Source organism: Peromyscus leucopus, chromosome 17, assembly GCF_004664715.2.
Source record: "Peromyscus leucopus breed LL Stock chromosome 17, UCI_PerLeu_2.1, whole genome shotgun sequence".
In the NCBI taxonomy this organism is placed as follows: Eukaryota; Metazoa; Chordata; class Mammalia; order Rodentia; family Cricetidae; genus Peromyscus; species Peromyscus leucopus.
In genome coordinates this window covers 47,323,143-47,339,959 of record NC_051077.1, presented here as the reverse complement: position 1 = coordinate 47,339,959, position 16,817 = coordinate 47,323,143, and the positions used below count along the sequence as shown (strand labels likewise).

The 16,817-nt window shown below is 45.3% G+C and overlaps 1 protein-coding gene across 3 annotated transcripts in view; it reads left to right on the top strand.

The window, feature by feature from the left end:
- Klhl2 (kelch like family member 2) overlaps positions 1-16,817 on the top strand; it is a 111,731-nt gene that overhangs the window by 73,677 nt on the left and 21,237 nt on the right. For all 3 annotated transcript variants that reach the window (XM_028881027.2, XM_037211762.1, XM_037211763.1), the window contains exon 6: positions 12,434-12,543. In XM_028881027.2, coding sequence (XP_028736860.1) covers positions 12,434-12,543 — 110 coding nt within the window. The remainder of the gene's footprint in view (positions 1-12,433; positions 12,544-16,817) is intronic.

Below are 16,817 nucleotides of genomic sequence, written 5' to 3'. Positions count from 1 at the left end.
GCTTTGCTGATGTCCTGGAACTCACTCTGCAGCCCAGGCTGGCCTTGAACTCACAGAGATCCGCCTGGCTCTGCCTCCCGAGTGCTGGGATTAAAGGCGTGCACCACCACCACCCGACTGAAAAATCTTGCTGAGTATGGTGGTGTGCACTCTAAAGGCCAACATTTTGGAGGCAGAGGCAGGTGGAGTTCTATAGAGTTTGAGGGGATCCTGGTCTACATTGAGAATTCCAGGCCAGCCAGGCTAGTTTTTATGTCACTGGAGAGGAGGGAACCTCAGTTGAGAAAATGCCCCCATTAGATCAGGCTGTAGTTAAACCTGTAGGGCCTTTTCTTCATTAGTGATTGATGGGGAAGGGCCCAGCCCATTGTGGGTGGGGCCATCCCTGGGCTGGTGGTCCTGGGTGCCATGAGAAAGCAGGCTGAGTAAGCCATAAGGAGCAAGCCAGCAAGAAGCGCTCTTCCGGTGACCTCTGCATCAGCTCCTGCCTCCGCAGGTTTCTGCCCTGACTGCCTTAGATGATGTACTGTGAACTGGAAGTGTAAACAAAACATAATCCTTTTCTCTTCCAAGTTACATTTGGTCATGGTGCTTCATCCCAGCAGTAGTCACCCTAATGAAGATACTATGTGCAAGGATGAACTTGAAGGAACTTCCGGTAGTAACTATTCAGGGATGATGTGCCGTCTTACTTTTTGTTGACAGCCTAATGATTTATTATGGGAAATTTAGACATTGCTTATAACATACTATGCAGCTTCTTTCAGATGGCTTTTAAATTCCTTGGGCCACTCAGTGTTATGTTTCCCATAGCATGCAGAGAAAGGACCAGAAGGATTTGTAAATCCGAGCTAAGGCTTGAAGAGAAGGTGGGGTGGGGGAGGCAAGCAGGATTGCTCACATATCTGTAAGATGAAAGAGTTCTAGGATGTGTTTTCCAACAGCGTGAGTGTGTGTGTGACATTTCTGAACATCACCTTAGAACATAGTTAAAGTGTTACATTTTGTCACGGTTAATAGAGGGAGGGAGGGTGGCAAAGTGACCCGCCAGATAAAGCCCTCGCTGAACAAACCTGACGACCTGAGTAGAGCTCTGGGACACACAAAGGCTGTGGGCAAGAACCGGCTCCATAAAGCTGTGCTACGTGCTCAGTGGCTTGTGAGTGTCCCACATCACACAGAGAGAGTTGGGGGGTGGGGATGGAGGGAGCGGGGAGGGAGAGAGAGAATTTCTTTTAAAAGAGGGAGAAGGAAGAACAGTCTACTAATTTAGTTGTGGTATCAGTAGAAACCATCAAGACAGGAAGGGAACACGGCATACTGAGCACGTGCCTGTGGCTTTGATTTTCCATTCCTCTGTTGATGAGTTATGCGAGTGTCTTTTTGTAATCTTACTGGGCATTTGTGTGTGATCTTTGGAGAAATGTCTGTTAACCCCTATTCATTTTTTAATCCTGTTGTATGGTGTTTAGGCTATTGTTTTAGATACAGACTCATCACATATGTGTTTTGTACATGCATTTTCCTGTTTCATGCACTATTTTATAAGGTACTTTTTTATATCTTTCTTGTGTATATTGTCATAGACATAAATCTACCTTCTTTATGTAACGAGCATATTTGATATGTGTAACATTATGTGGCTAGCATGTTGTATATACTGGCCTGTGCCTTCTTGTTTCCTGATTAGTTGTATTTCCTAAAGCTGTTTTTATTGTCGGCTTCCCTTTTAGTATGTGCAGAATGTTCCATTGCATGACTATGCTACATTTTAAACATCACTTACTGATGAACTTTGGAATAATTAAAATAAATGCTTGTAGTGTGTTCTGGACTCCAGATTTAAGCCCAGGGCGGTCATCTCCTGGTCCCCCGTGCCCCCTCAGTATTGTGGCAGGGAGTAACTTGGAGTGTGTCATTCCCAAGTGGCCAAGTGTGCTTGTGGGAGGAGATTTGAGAATTTCTGCCTGTGGAGCTGTGTGCCCATGTACCCTCTAACCTTCAGTCTCTCTCTCTGTCTCTCTCTGTCTCTCTCTCTGTCTCTGTCTCTCTGTCTCTCTCTCTCTCTCTCACACACACACACACAGATGACAGGCCTATATACAGGATCATGGTAAAGGTTTTTAAGACGCTTTGGTCTCCATGGTTTTGTGGATTGAGGCTGGAGAGGAAATGTTCCATCGTATCATTTTTATTTTATTAGTGGTGGTTGTAACGTGAGAGCTTTTCATGTCATGAGTTAAGCACCAGAGATAATTCATTTGGATCAACAGCATGTAAACACATAAGATAACAGATGGGCAGTTATCTTCCTGCCTGCCTGTGGTTTCCATCAGGCGTGCTTTCAGTTGATTTTTGATATCTATATATTTGCATATGCATTGAGAATTGCCATTATTAGTTACATAAGATTCATAGTCTCTCTCAGTGTGTGTGTATTAGGGAAGTAGCTTGCCCTATGATGAGAGTCTCACATAAACTTTAAGTATGGTTTCATCTCAATCAAAGCTGAGAAGGCCAGTAAGTTCCATTTAGGGATGTGGTTTGGATATTGCATATTTCCATAACTCTTTTGTACAGCTCCTTTTGCCCTTAAAAGTTTGGTATCACTTGTTTTTCTTTAACAAATATGGAGTTAAACTTTTGTCCCTAATATAGAAGATTTGCTTTATTTAAAAATCGTTATTATTATTTGTGTATGAAGAATGTAGATGTGGGTGCATGTGGGAGTCAGAGGATGACTCCATGAAGTAGTTTCTCCCCTTCACTTTTATGTGGATTCTGGCAATTCGACGCAGGCCTTCAGATTTGTGTAAAAAACACTTTTACTGCCCGGCGGTGGCGGCGCACACCACACGCCTTTAATCCCAGCACTTGGGAAGCAGAGCCAGGCAGATCTCTGTGAGTTCGAGGCCAGCCTGGGCTACAGAGTGAGTTCCAGGAAAGGTGCAAAGCTACACAGAGAAACGCTGTCCTGAAAAACCAACCAAACAAACAACAAAAAAACAAAAACCCAAAACACTTTTACCTAGGGAGCCATCCCATTGGCCCCTCTGTTTTAAATTTATTTGTGTGTGTATGCCAAAGTGTATGTGCCCATGCATATGGGTGTGAGTGTGGGTGAATATGTACATGCATGGAGCAAAGAGTGCCCTCCTCTCTTGCTTTCCACCTGTACCTTTGGAGCAGAATCTTTCCACAAATCTTGATTTATATTTCCTTGGCCAGGCTGGAAGACAGCTAACCCCAGCCATCCTCCTGTCTCCCTCCCTCCCCTCGGACCCGGGGTTACAGGCATTCACAGTGTGCCTGGCTTGTTAGTGGGTGACAGGACCTCAGATGTAGTTCTCGTGCATGTACAGCAAGCACCCGTACTGCTAAGTCGTCTCTCCAGCCTCTTGCTGCACTCTGAAGAGATTATGCGTAGGTGCCTTCTCACAAATGGTCTTTTTTTCTTTCCCCAAGATGTGTCCAGCCTGTCCATAGGCTTCATGCACACAGAGTAACGATAAATGTGTCCCAGCACAAAAACCGTAAACTTCCTTAAAACATTATGAGATTCTGTGTGTGTGTGTGTGTGTGTGTGTGTGTGTGTGTGTGTGTGTGTTTGTATATGATTTGTTAACAGTTTGTTTGCACCATACTAACATGTGAACTTTGTAGATGACAATGTCAAAAGGCTGGGACACTCCTGCAAAGCCTCCTGGGGCCTAAACTTCAATGGGTAATGTGGCTGACAGATCCATATAAATAAATGTCTGTGTATGTGAATGTGTGATTGTATACACAATGTGCAAAGACTCTTGATAATGGATCTGACCATTGTGGAGTTCCATTCCAGTTAATAATAATAATAATAATAATAATAATAATAATAATAATAATAATAATGTAGGAGATTTGTTTTGTCTTATTGTTTCTAGTTTCTAGCAGTGCTTAGCCGAAGGTCACACCAAGAACCTGTTCTTCACCAAACCTTCTTTTATTTACCATACCGGATTGTCAAAGAAGAGGAAAGGTAGAGCGAGGCCTTGGGGCTGGGGCCTGTAACCCCACCACCAACGAGGCTGAGGCAGAAGGTTGCTGTGAGTTCAAGGATGGCCTGGGCTACAGAATGAGACAGTCTGAGACAGTCTCTCAAAAAGTAAAAAAAAAATATATAAAAATAGAAGGAAGGAGGGAAGGAAGAAGGAAGGAAAGACAAAAAAGGGAAGAGCAACAAATCAAAGAGAGGGTAATGAGACCGAGGCCTCAGGAGCACAGTGGACCAAGCAGAAAGCCATCGAGGGCTGGGTCAGGGATGGTGGCCTTAGGATACGCATGAGCCACGTCGCTTTGTGTGGTGGAGTCGGCTCCCATCAACGGGTTGTAGGCCACTGTGTGGAAGTGTGTTGCAGTGGTGACCATCAGTAAATACTGTGACTGGATGACATTGTCAAGATGATTTGCTTGTAGCTGAAGGTCTAAGGACCGGTCATGTTTATCTCCATCTGTGCCTTCCAGTCACTTGCTGCCGCCTGCCTGCCTGGGGTACCTGGTCCTGGGGAATGTGTCCCAGGTAACAGTCAGTCATGCAGCAGCAAGACATGTCAGGAATCTGAAAGAAGAGAGGCAGGCTCTAAAAAAGGCAATTAGCGCCCCTTGTGTTTGGTGATGCAATTTCCTGCTGTGTTCTAAAGAAAGGTTAAACATGGGGAATAGTAATGACTTTGCTGAGGAAAGATCGTTGTGGTGGGAAGTATGTAAGAATTAGAAATAATTTTAAAGCCTTGTGTGTGTCTGCGGTTGAATACTTTAAACTGGAATGTTTATTTCTTTGCTTTTCCGTTAGACTAAGTTGTGTTTGAGACAGGGTCTTAAGCAGCCCAGGCTGGCCTCACACTTGCTGTGGTAGCCAAGGACGACTTTGACTTTGACCTCATAATCCACCTATCCGTGTTCCCCAGTTGCAGGGATGACGGTGATGCACCGATGTGATGCCTCACCCAGCTACTGGCTTTGTTAATAGTTGGTAAGCGTGGAGTTCTGTCTCACGGCTGGCTGTGATGCTTTGTCAGGATGTCTGCGGTAGCTGACTGTTCCTGTGCCCTCTTGACCTCCTTGAGACACTAGTAAAGAGTGCACTATGAATTGAGATCCCGGGGTTTGGGATGGAGTTCACTAATGCTCTAAGTTCCATTTTATGTAATTGCTGAGGTTTATTTAATTTTTTTTTAATTCACCAAGTTAGTTTTTGAATGAGTACATTTTGTCTTTCCTGATCATGAAGCAAAGACTAGGGTAATATATGTAGTGGTAGCCCAGAAAGGTCTCGTTCCCTCCATTAGCTTCATCCCTGCTGGAGAGCCTTTTCATCCCTGCTGGAGTACCTTTGAGAAGGACAAGGAGTCTAGCAGTCTCTTGCTTTGATTCAGACTTTAAGTGTGCGGAAGAAACTTAGCAAGAAACCGTTATAGACCTACTTGTAAAAGTGAAATAATGCTGTGGCCGAGGGAACGGGTTTTATGTTGGCTTGTCGTAGGTCTAGTCGCTGCTGCCTATTTTTCTATTTGAATTTCCAGATTGCAGCACATAAATATTTTTAAAGGTAGTTGCCACTTTGCCGTCTTTTCCACAAAGTGAATTTGTTCCTCAGTGTTCCAGAACTTTTGGTAGGAAGACTCTCATTAGGAGGACTGGAGATGGGGTTCCGTTGAGAGGCGTTTGCCCAGCAGGCACAAAGCCCTGCACCTCCACCGCTGTGCAGAAGGGGTGTGGTGGTGCATGCCTGTCACCTGAGGTAGAAGAGGTAGAGGGGCGTGGCTCAGAAGTTGAAGGTCAGCTGTTGACTACATATCAAGTTCTAGGCCAGCCTAGGATCCACGAGAATGTGTTTGAAATTGAAAATAAAAAAGGAAAATGTCATTAGGCTTTTTAAACAATTATTTTACATGTATGAGTGTTTTATCTACATACATGTATGTGTACCACATCCATGCAGCCACCTGGGAGGCCAGAAGCAGGAATGCTATTCCTTTGAACGGGAGTTAGAAACAGCGATGAGCCGCCATGGGGTGCTGGGAACCAAACCTCTGCCAGAGAGGCCAGTGACGTGAACCACCGAGCCGTCTCCCCAGCCCGTGTTAATGCTTTTGACACAGACTCTTGCTGTGTGTTTCCTAGGCTTGTGTAGCACTCAGCGCGTCCTGGAGTTCTTCATCCACCTGCCTCAGCCCCTCCGGTGTGTACCCCCGTACCATCTTGTTATGCTTTCTTCTATTGATTCTCTCCCTTTCCCACATTTGCTTGTTTGGTTTGCATGGGGCGGAGACATGTCACAGCAAGAGTGCAGGGGACAGAGGTCAACTGTGGTCCGTCAGTCTCTACTACGACCATGTGGGACCCAGGGCTGGGGCTCAGCTCCCCAGGCCGGATGGCAAATGCCTTTACTCACTGCACCGCCCCCCTGACCTGTCTTTACTATTCACTAAACAGTGTTTCTGTTTTTCTTAATATTCAGGCAAGCGTCTACGATGCTGCTGTGTGTGTGTTGTTTATTTTATTGTCCCCATTCCTTTAGTCAAGAGTCTCTGCAGCTCAGGCTGGCCTGGAACGCACAGAAATTCTCCTGCCTCCTTCGTCTTTCAAGTGCTGGGATGGCAGGCACTAGCCACTATACCTGGCTAAGGGAAGGCTGGTGAGGTAGCTTTACAGGCAAGTGTGCTTGTCACCGGGCCCAGTGGCCTGAGTCTCCTCCCTTCCACCCACGTGGTGAACGGAGAGAACCGACTCATGCATGTTCACGTCGCCCCCAGCTGGCATGTACACGTGCACACACACAAATAAATAATGAGTAATTTTTTTTTTTTTTTTTTTTTTTTGTATAAGAAAAACCTTCAGTATGATGATTTTGTGTTTTTTGTTGTTGTTGTTGTTTTTGTTTTTGCATTAACATCTGGTGAGGTCAGGGAAATGTAGGATGGTGTTGTCAGATGTAGAAGGGATTGTGGTCAGTTCTTTAACCCCGAAACTCCACTAAATGAGTCTTTCTATACTGCTGTTCCTTAAAACACTAGATGCCGCTTGATTCTTACTTTGTATTTTTCCAATACTAACTTGACCTTTTTTTTTTTTGCAATTAACTTTTGAAAATTTAACCATAAATTTATCATTCTTCATGTTGTTTATCAATACATTCTTTTTAAAGTGATTTTATTTATTTATTTATTTATTTATTTATTTATTTAAGATTTACTTATTTATTATGTATGCAGCATGTATGACTACAGCAGAAGAGGGCACCAGATCTCATTATATGTGGTTGCTGGGAATTGAACTCAGGACCTCTGGAAGAGCAGTCAGTGCTCTTAACCTCTGAGCCATCTCTCCAGCCCCCAATGTAATCTTTTTTTAAAGATTTATTTATTTAGAAGAGGTCGTCAGATCTCATTTACAGATGGTTGTGAGCCCATATGGCACTGGAATTGACTCAGACTTGAAAAGCACCAGTGTTCTTACTCTGAGCATCTCTCCAGCCTGTGGTTTATTTTTTATAACCAATTTAGGTTGACAGAAAATACTAGAACAAAGTACATTGTCCACATACTCCTCTAGTTCCTCTGACCCTGTTAGTTTCCCCTGTTAGAAACACTGTAGGATACTTCTTCCAGATGATAGTAAAAGTCTGTAGTTTGGCATGCTAAACTAGACAGAGAAAAACCTTCGCGGCCTCCACCCACAAAGAGCTATAGACAACCAAGGAAAGCTGGAAATGGAAGAGGTAGCCTTCCCCTGGGAAGAACACAGCAATTGATTGTGCGGTATCAAACAGTGAGTCCTGAACACACACACACACACACACACACACACACACACACACACCATTATATGGACTGAACAGGTGTGCGTGTGTGTGTATATAAATATAAGTGTATATTTGTCTATATTTATGCAATAACAACTAATGAAAGCAGAGGCCATGAATTTGCAGGAGAACGGAGAGGGGGTGGGTACATGGGAGGGTTTGGATGGAGGAAAGGGAAGGGGAAAATTAATCTCAAACTGTAGTTTATGCTAGAGTTCATTCTTGGTGTTGTTCGTTGTATAGATCCTGACAGATGGGTAACGGCACATATCCACCGTTACCGAACGGCTGCCCTGCCCTGGGTATCCTCTCTCACCCCACTCTTCCCGTGCAGACATAAGCTGACCTTGAACTTTCTCTGTAGTTTTGCCATTTCTAGGGTATCTTCTTCTTGTCATTGTACAGTTTGATAGCTGTTCACATCGCCGCCTTTTGCTTAGTAATATGCACTTAAAGGTCTTTATTGTTATGGTTCATTAGCTCAGTAATATTCCATTCAGTGAGCCAGGCTTGGTGATGCACCAACTTGGGAAGCTGAGGCCGGAGAATTGCAGTTTCAAGACCAGCTGGCCTACAAAGTGAATTCAAGGCCAGTCTGGGCAGCTTAGTGAGAATCTGTCTCAAAGTAAAAAATGGAAAGGGGGCTGGTGATAGGTGGCTCGGTAGTGCTTGCCTGGCATGAACCAGGTCCTTCTCCCCAATTCTGTGACATAGTGTTACTGCAGTTTGTATATCCAAGATGTCCCTGGTGACCTCAGAGTATTTTGAAGTTGTAAATAAGTGTGTCCACATGAAATATATAAAGATGAAACTCCAGGTGAGTTGATTTGGAATATACAAAAAAATAACAATCTGGGCCATAGACCGTAGACCGGGGAGACAGATATGACTGCAAGAAATGAAAAGGTTGGAAGGGTGTGTGTGTGCATATGTGTGTGTGTGTGTGCGCGTGCGTGCACATGTGTATGAATGCATGCATGAGTGTATGCATCCACTCCATGTGGAGGGGGGGCTCAGCTGTTATTCTTCAGGAGCCCTGGAGGTCCTCTTGTCTCCATTTTGCTACCGCCAGGACTTACCACTGTGCCTGACTTTTTGTTGTGCCCCATAGCTGGCTTCTGGGGATCGAACCCAGGTCTAAACACTGCTGACTGAGCTCTGTCTCCAACTCCGGTGTTGGAGTTTTATTAGGAAAGCAAAATGTTATGTAAGTTGTTCTGGCAGGAGGGCAGGCATCTTGCACAAGCTGTCCCGTTCTGCTGGGCAGGCTGCCATGGTTTCTGTGTGAGAGTTAGGATCTTGGAGTTCAGCTCCGGTCTTGTAGTTTGGAACTGGGCTTGAGTTTGGAGAAGACATATGTAGCCGGAGTGGTTTCTTCCTGGGCCACTTTGACTTTATTTCGGTTAAATATGGTATAAATGACTCCATGTTGTGTGATACACTTTTATAACTGCTGTAAATCTTTTTTTTTTTTTTTTAAGTTTAAATTTTTGAATGAGTGAACAAAGTGGCCTCTTTCTCTGTGTCATTTCCATACGTCTTAGTTTCTGCTTGATTCTTTCCAATACCGGCTACCGTTTCTCTTGCCCCATCCAGCTTACATCATCCTTCTACCTCCAGTATACCCATCCCTTCCCCTTCACAGCTCATGTGTTTAATTTCTCTCCCTTTCTGCCTCCCCACCCCCATCTCCTGGGTCCTTTTCTAGTTTCTTAGTCTTTACTCTGACAGAAACATACATATGTAAAAATTGGAAGTAGGGATCTGCATATGAGAGAGAAACATGGTATTTGTCTTTCAGTCCTGGGTTATTGCACTTGATATAGTTTTTACCTTCAACTTTCATAATTTCATTTTTTTTTAAATGGTTAACTACAAAGAAGTAGGGGAAAAGGAACCCTTATTCACTGTTGGTGGGAGTTCATCCTGGCGCAGCCGCTATGCAAATCAATGTAGAGGTTTCGCAGAAAGCTAAAAATAGATCTACCACGCGACCCAGCTATACCGCTCCTGGGCATATTCTCAGAGGACTCCATATCTTACAGAGCTGCTGCTCATCCGTGTTGATGGCTGCTCTGTTCACAATAGCCAGGAAACGGAATTAGCCTGGATGTCCATCCGCAGAGCAATAATAGATAGTGAAGATGTGGTTCATAGAGACAGTGGAAGTTTATTCAGCTGCTGCAAATTATTGTGTGTAGGCTTTTATTCTATTACTGTGGGGGGCACACCATGGCATGGCATATGTGGAGGTCAGAGGTCAATTTGGGGAGTCAGTTTTCTCTTCCTACCCTGTTTTTGAGGCAAGTTGTCTTGTTTCCGAATGACGCCTACCCCAGGCTTTTGGGTGATTCTCGTATCTCCACATTCCCGTCTTGACTTGGGTTTCCTGCTGTCACAAAAGTGAGTTCTGGAGATCAAGGTCGGACAGACGTCAGACTTCTGTGGCCAAGGCTTTTTTACCTGCTATCCCCAAGTTAGTTTTTGTTTTTTGTTTTTCCTTTCCCTTTCTGGAAGCAAGGCAAGGAGGGTTTCTGCCGCCCTGTGTCTTTGCTGGTATTTGATGTCATTGGTGTTTGGGTGTTTTGTTTGTTTGGGGATAGGGTCTCACCCGGCAGCCCCTGGGCAGCCTAAGGCTGCTGTATGTGGCGATGGTCCAAGATGATGGCATCTTTTGATGTGCCTACTTTTCATCCTTGTATGATCTTTGATGAAATATCTGTACAGATCTGTTGTCCACTTGCAGAATAGGGCTATTTTCTTATTGAGTTTTAAGAGTTCTGTGTTTTACGTAACGGTCTTTTGTAAGATAAATGTTTTCTGGAAATTTCTCTTGAAGGTTATGACTTATCTTTTTATTTTATAACACCATTGTTTGGGGCTGAAGATTTAGTTTTAGTGAAAGCTGACTAATTGTTTGATGTCTTGCTTCCTGTGCTGTGTTAGCAAAGTCATCCATGTTGGGATCCGCTGGGTTTTCTCCTGTCGAATTTCTAGGACTCTTGCGTTTCATGCTCCCAACGCAGCTATGCGATCCCTGTTGGGTTAGTTTTTGGGACAGCCACGAGGTTTTGGTCTCGATGGTTTTCCGTGTATGGATGGCCACTGGTCCTGGCTTCTGAAAGGATCACCCTCTCTCCACCGAGTCACCGTCACCGGCGTCTCCTTGCCAGAATCAGTTTGTGTGGGGGCAATTTCTGGGCCCATTTTTTTTTTTTAACAAAAGAAATTCAGTCTTCGTTTTCATGTTTATTTCAGTGTGATATTTTGCTTGCCTAACCCAGACACCAAGTTTGAAAAGAACTGTGTCTGTTGGATTTTTGTAAATCCAATCATTTTGTAATTACCCAGAGTGTAGCGCATTGTGTTTGAAGTCATCTTGCGAGGATCCTTTTATAAAGTAAATAGGTATTCAGGAGCTTTGTTGAAATGCACATTCTATTTTTTAAATATTCTAAAGAGCAAGGCGATAATCTTCAGGGTATCTTCAAATGTGTATTGAAAGGAATCTTTTATTTCACCGTAGAGAGTCCTTCAAAGGTACTGTTGGAGTGTAGATAATTGGGAAGAGCGAGTGGGAGACAATGTAGACTCTCTAGCATACATTTTGGACTTCCTGGAGGTCGCAGAGCTAACAGGCACTGTTACAGAGTTCTCAGCCTCCTCCGCACATAGTCCTTCATGCTTTATGAGCCAAGGATGTATTGATACTCACAGCGTTCTTATTATGTAAGGTATTTTTCTGAGCCTCTACGTGTGTGGAAGCCATGATACAGGGAATTACATCATCACCCCATGTTTTACAAGCCGGCACATGGTAGAGCTGAGATTTGAACTTGGTGTGCCCGAGTGTGGCAGAGACCAGGCCACAGTCTTATAGTTCCAGCTCACGCTTTGTGAGAGAGAGATGGACTTGCAAAAAAAAAGCTGTCTTGTACAGGATTCGTTCTTTATAAGCTTTTAGATCATTAATGATGTTAATAGAGTTATGTCATTGTCTTGTTCCCCCATCACAAACAGGGATGTTTAGAAAATCAGAGAGAGGGCTTGAGCATTTTAAGAATTACCAATTTTATCACTTTCTTGGGAAGGACTTGAGGTATACCATTAATCATTTTGTTCCCAAATAAATTACTTTACAATTTAGACTTATATTGTAAACCTTTGTTTTTGTTTTATTTTAAGCCACTAGTTGTTTTAATACTGTCCATATGTTCATTTCGAGCAGCATTTAAGGCTTTTTGTTTGGTTTCAAACAAGCGGTTTTCTCCCTTTGTAGTGTTCTAGAGGCCTCTAATGTTTTGCGGACTACATTCAAGGATGAGGGTTTATATTACCACGTGCTTTGTGATGACAAAGCTGTATAGACGTAAACAGTGACAGTGCCGTGCTACGCGACAAGTAGCTGTATAACACGTACCGTGTTCAGCCCTGAGGCAGTTCTGCCCCGTGAGTGACCACTCAGGCGGGCGTGGGACCTCTTCTCGCCCAGAAGCCATGTGGTGGGTTTTCCTTCCCTTGGATTATTTGAGAGATGTGGCCCACTCGCCAGTCTGGTGCTGATGGTCTGTCTTTCTGGCTTTCCAACAGAGCAACATTTTGCAGATGTCGTACTCAGTGAAGAGTTCCTCAACCTCGGCATCGAGCAAGTGTGCAGCTTAATCTCAAGTGACAAACTTACCATTTCCTCAGAAGAGAAGGCAAGTGACACTTTCTCGCTCTTCCTCTCCGCCCCTCCCCCTTTTCCTTTTCCTCCTCTGCCTGCCTCCATCTTCCCTTCTGCTTCCTTCTGTGGTGCTGGCCAGTTTCCTGCCTTTCCTTCCCTTTCCTTTAGGGGGCAGGGTTGTCAGGAAATGTGTGTGGAACAGAGGACAGCCTCTGGGGGCGTCCATTCACGTTCTTTCTTTCTTTTCTCTCTTTTCTCTCCTTCCTTTCTCTCTTTTCTCTCTTCTTCTTTCTTTCTTTCTTTCTTTCTTTCTTTCTTTCTTTCTTTCTTTCTTTCTTTCTCTTTCTCTCTCTCTCTCCCTCCCTCCCTCCCTCCCTCCCTCCTCCTCCCTCCTTCCTTCCTTCCTTCCTTCCTTCCTTCCTTCCTTTTTTCTTTTATTCTTTTTTTGAGATAGTCTCTCACTGGAGAGTCTGCAGCTCTCTCGTAGGCTGGGGCGGCTGGCCAGGGAGCCCCAGGGATCCCCCTGTCTGCCGAGGTTACAAGGAAGTACCACCATGTCCAGCTGTTTGTACCTGGGTTCCAAGGACTGGAGTCAGGTCCTAGTGTTTGCGAAGATAGAACTGAGATATTTCTCCAGCCCAGTATTTCCGTTCTTTAGTTCAGTTGTTTCATAAATCATGGTCCTGTGTGAATAGAAGCCCAGTGACCTGGAAGAAGTGTACTTGACTGCTACAGCAAGATTTGAATCAAGTACCTTTGGCGGAGTGGGTGTCTTTCTCTAGCTAGATGCCTATAATTACTTGATGCAAACACAAATGATTAAAAACTCATTAGTTTGCAGTATTTTGAGTTGAAAGAACTTTCTTTAAAATTTTTTAAATTATTATTTTTATTTATGTGTACGTGAGTCTATGTGAGTCAACTTGTGTGTGTGTGTGTGTGTGTGTGTGTGTGTGTGTGTGTACACGTGCACCCAGGGAGACCAGAAGTGGAAGTTAGAGCCCCTGGAGCTGGAGTTACAGGCAGCTATCCACCCAAGCTGGGTGCTAGGACCTGGTCTGGTCCTCACAGCAGGAAGTGCTCTTGACTGCAGAGTCGTTTCCCCAGTCCCTGGGAGAACGTGCTCAGTGTTTCAGTAGTTCTAGATTGAATGTCCTTGACTGCTATCATCCTTTTACGTTCCTTTTTTTGGAACTTTTATGTCAACCCTACAGGTCAGCCTGCTGCCTGCTTTCTTTTCCCTCCCTTCCTCCATCCCTCCCCCTTCCTTCCTCCCTCCCTTCCTTTCTCCCTCCCTTCCTCCCTCCCTCCCTCTCTCTTTTCTCCTCTCCCTCCCTGTTCCCCTCCCTCTCTCCCTCTCTCCCATGCAGTTGCTCTTCCTGACCCCACATTTCCGGTTTCCTTTATCACATCCCTGAACCTTTCCCACGGTAGGAGAGAGAAGCTTGGGCTGACGTTCTCTTTTCTCTGGGCAGTTTTTAGCGTGTATGAATCGGGGAGACAAAAGCTTACGGAGCTGGGCACGATGACGCACACCTTTAATCCCAGCACCTGGGAGGCAGAGGCAGGTGGATCTCTGTGAGTTTGAAGCCAGCCTGGGCTACGTAGACCCAGGGCAGCCAGGGCTACCTGGCTGTTGAGAGACCCCGTTGAGCCAAAACAACAAACAGAAGCTTAGAGAAATGGTGTATGTAGTTTGGAGTTTAACATTGTAGAGGCTCTGATTCTATTTCTTGGGACATTCGGATAAAAACACGCATTCACTCTAGGATTTCCAGTGTGAAAAAATATGCAAAGCCGTGACGTACACAATGCTAGCGGTTCAGAGGAGGGTGGTACTACTGCACACATCCCAGATGAGGACTGGGTGCCTGCCGGAGCCCAGGCACTGTCTCCGGGCCCTGGATGTGAGACTGACAGAATAGACTTCTCTAGTCACAGACGAGTGGGGAAACCAGTGGAGCAACCACATCCGTGATTATGGAGCTCTGTACGGGGCACTGCAGGGGCGAACAGAGGTGAACCGAGAAGGGGAGGGCTGGTACTTCTTCAGCTTGGTTCGGGTGTAGGATCCAGTTCTTTAAAAAAAAAAAAAAAAAAAACGAGCTAGTCCGGGTGGTGGTGGTGCATGCCTTTAATCCCAGTACTCGGGAGGCAGAGCCAATCGGATCTCTATGAGTTCGAGGCTAGCCTGGGCTACCAAGTAAGTTCCAGGAAAGGCACAAAGCTACACAGAGAAACCCTGTCTCGAAAAACCAAAACCAAACCAAAACCCAAACCAAAAACGAGCTAGAGTATGTCAGAGAAATGGAAATGGATTGGGATGGGAAAAGCGTGTGAGGAGGAGGGAGGGATCCAACTGTACAAATGTGAAGCCGTGGGGAAGTGGTTGCTCAGGGATTGCTGGGGTTGGAATATGTCTGTGAGAGTAATAGTTAATGAAGTGGGAAGGGACCGTCCTGAAGGCCTTCAGCTGTGCTAAATATCCTGACCTTTCTTGTGGTGATAAAGAGCTACTTCCAGGCTTTCGTCAGGGGCTGGAAGCCACGATAAGCCCTGCACTAGAGAAAGATCGTGAGGACTGCTTTTGTTTTGTGCTGATACCTAATGAGCCACCCCGCAATGTAGTGGCACACTCCATACCCATTTTTCTTGCGTGTACAATTCAGTGGTCAGACTTCGTGGAGGATGTAGCAGGGGCAGCTGGGGGGTAGTTCTGCTGTCGTCTGTCTGTCTCCAAATCTCGTCTGTCTGTCCTCACTTCCTCTTTCGTCACTTGCTGGAGGTTTTCGTGGTGTGGCGATTGCCGTAGGTAACCCTGCTTCTTATGTGGCATACACGGTTGTCACAACAAGCCATTCAAGAGACCAAGGGGAAAGTTGCTGGCTTCCCCTGACCCACCCACCTTCAGAAGTCACAGAGTTGCTTCTACTGTACACGCTCTGTTGGTTGCATAGCGACAGTGGAGACTCATTGCGGAAAGTTATCACACAATGGTGTTGAGTTCTCCCAGATGAGACTGACTGGGGGAACAGCCGCAGACACTAACGTTCACCACGGTGGTGGCGGTGGTGAGCAGGAGCCCTCCTGTGGCTTGAGTGCCACACAGGAGAGTGTTGAGGTTATGGCAGGAGATTCTGATCCCAGACAGTGGAAGCAGGGCCATGGGGCTGAGAGAACTGAACAGCAGTGGATAGAGTTGACAGAGCGTGGACTCCCTTCCCTTCGTTATCTTTGGCACCTGGTGCACAGAAGCGTTTAGTAAGTCCTTGTTGACAGGATGAATTAAAGACAGATGATAATTAGGGTGCGCACTATTTTTAGCTTCACGCCGTCTCAAAATAACCTGTTTTTGTTTCCAGTAACCATTTGCATATTGCCATATGTTTCCTGCAACCTTTTAAAGATTTATCAGGAAATGTATCCATCCGTCTGGGAGGAAGTTATGTAAAAGGCACTGCCTCTTTATTAGCGGCTTAGTTTCCTCAGAGGGACATGTTGTGACGCTCTCCCTGTTGTTTATGAAAATGGCCAAGTTACTACATTTCAATGCGTTCTGTTCTGGTAAAGGAGGCCAAACCTATTGGGTAGACCCTAATCTGTAAGTAGCAAAGTCCAAAATTGGTTTGTAAACCTAAAGAGAATTTCAAGAATGAGTTATTTATAAGGGTGTGTTTATTTGTTCCTTTTCTGTTGCTGGGATCACAAGACTGGACAGACACAACATAAAGAAGAAAGAATTCTTTGGGCTTGAGGTTCCAGTGTTCAGGCTCTGTGGAGGCCCACAAAGGTTTCCTAGTGAGATCTGAGCTTGCTTTACCCAGCAGGGCTGCATTAGAGGATTGCCTGACCACATGCATGGTTACCAGGTGATTGGAAGGGTCTGCACTTGGCTGAGCTAGGGGGAGGTCTTTTGCTCCACCCCTTGGCATTTCTATAAATAGCCCTTTAGAAGAGACAGAAGGGGCTGGTGGATAAGGATCCAGGCCCTCCCGAGGCTATCGTGTGCTTCTGTTTCTCTCCCCTCTATCCTTCTATCTAAATCTCTTATCCCTCACTCCTCAAGAGTACCCTGGGGTAAAATGTGGAAGCCAGTCACCCAGCTGGCCTCCCACAAGGCTCTCATGACAGGAGTGCATCGTGGAGCAGTAATTGCCTGTCGTGGGGGCTAGGAAGCAGAGGCAGGGGGATGCTTGCACCCTGCTGCCTTCTTCCCCCTACTTATTCCATCTGGGTCCCCAGTCCATGCAAAGGTGGTAAGATGGGTGGTTCCCCCTCCCTCAGTTTTTTCTCTCTGGAAACCCCTTC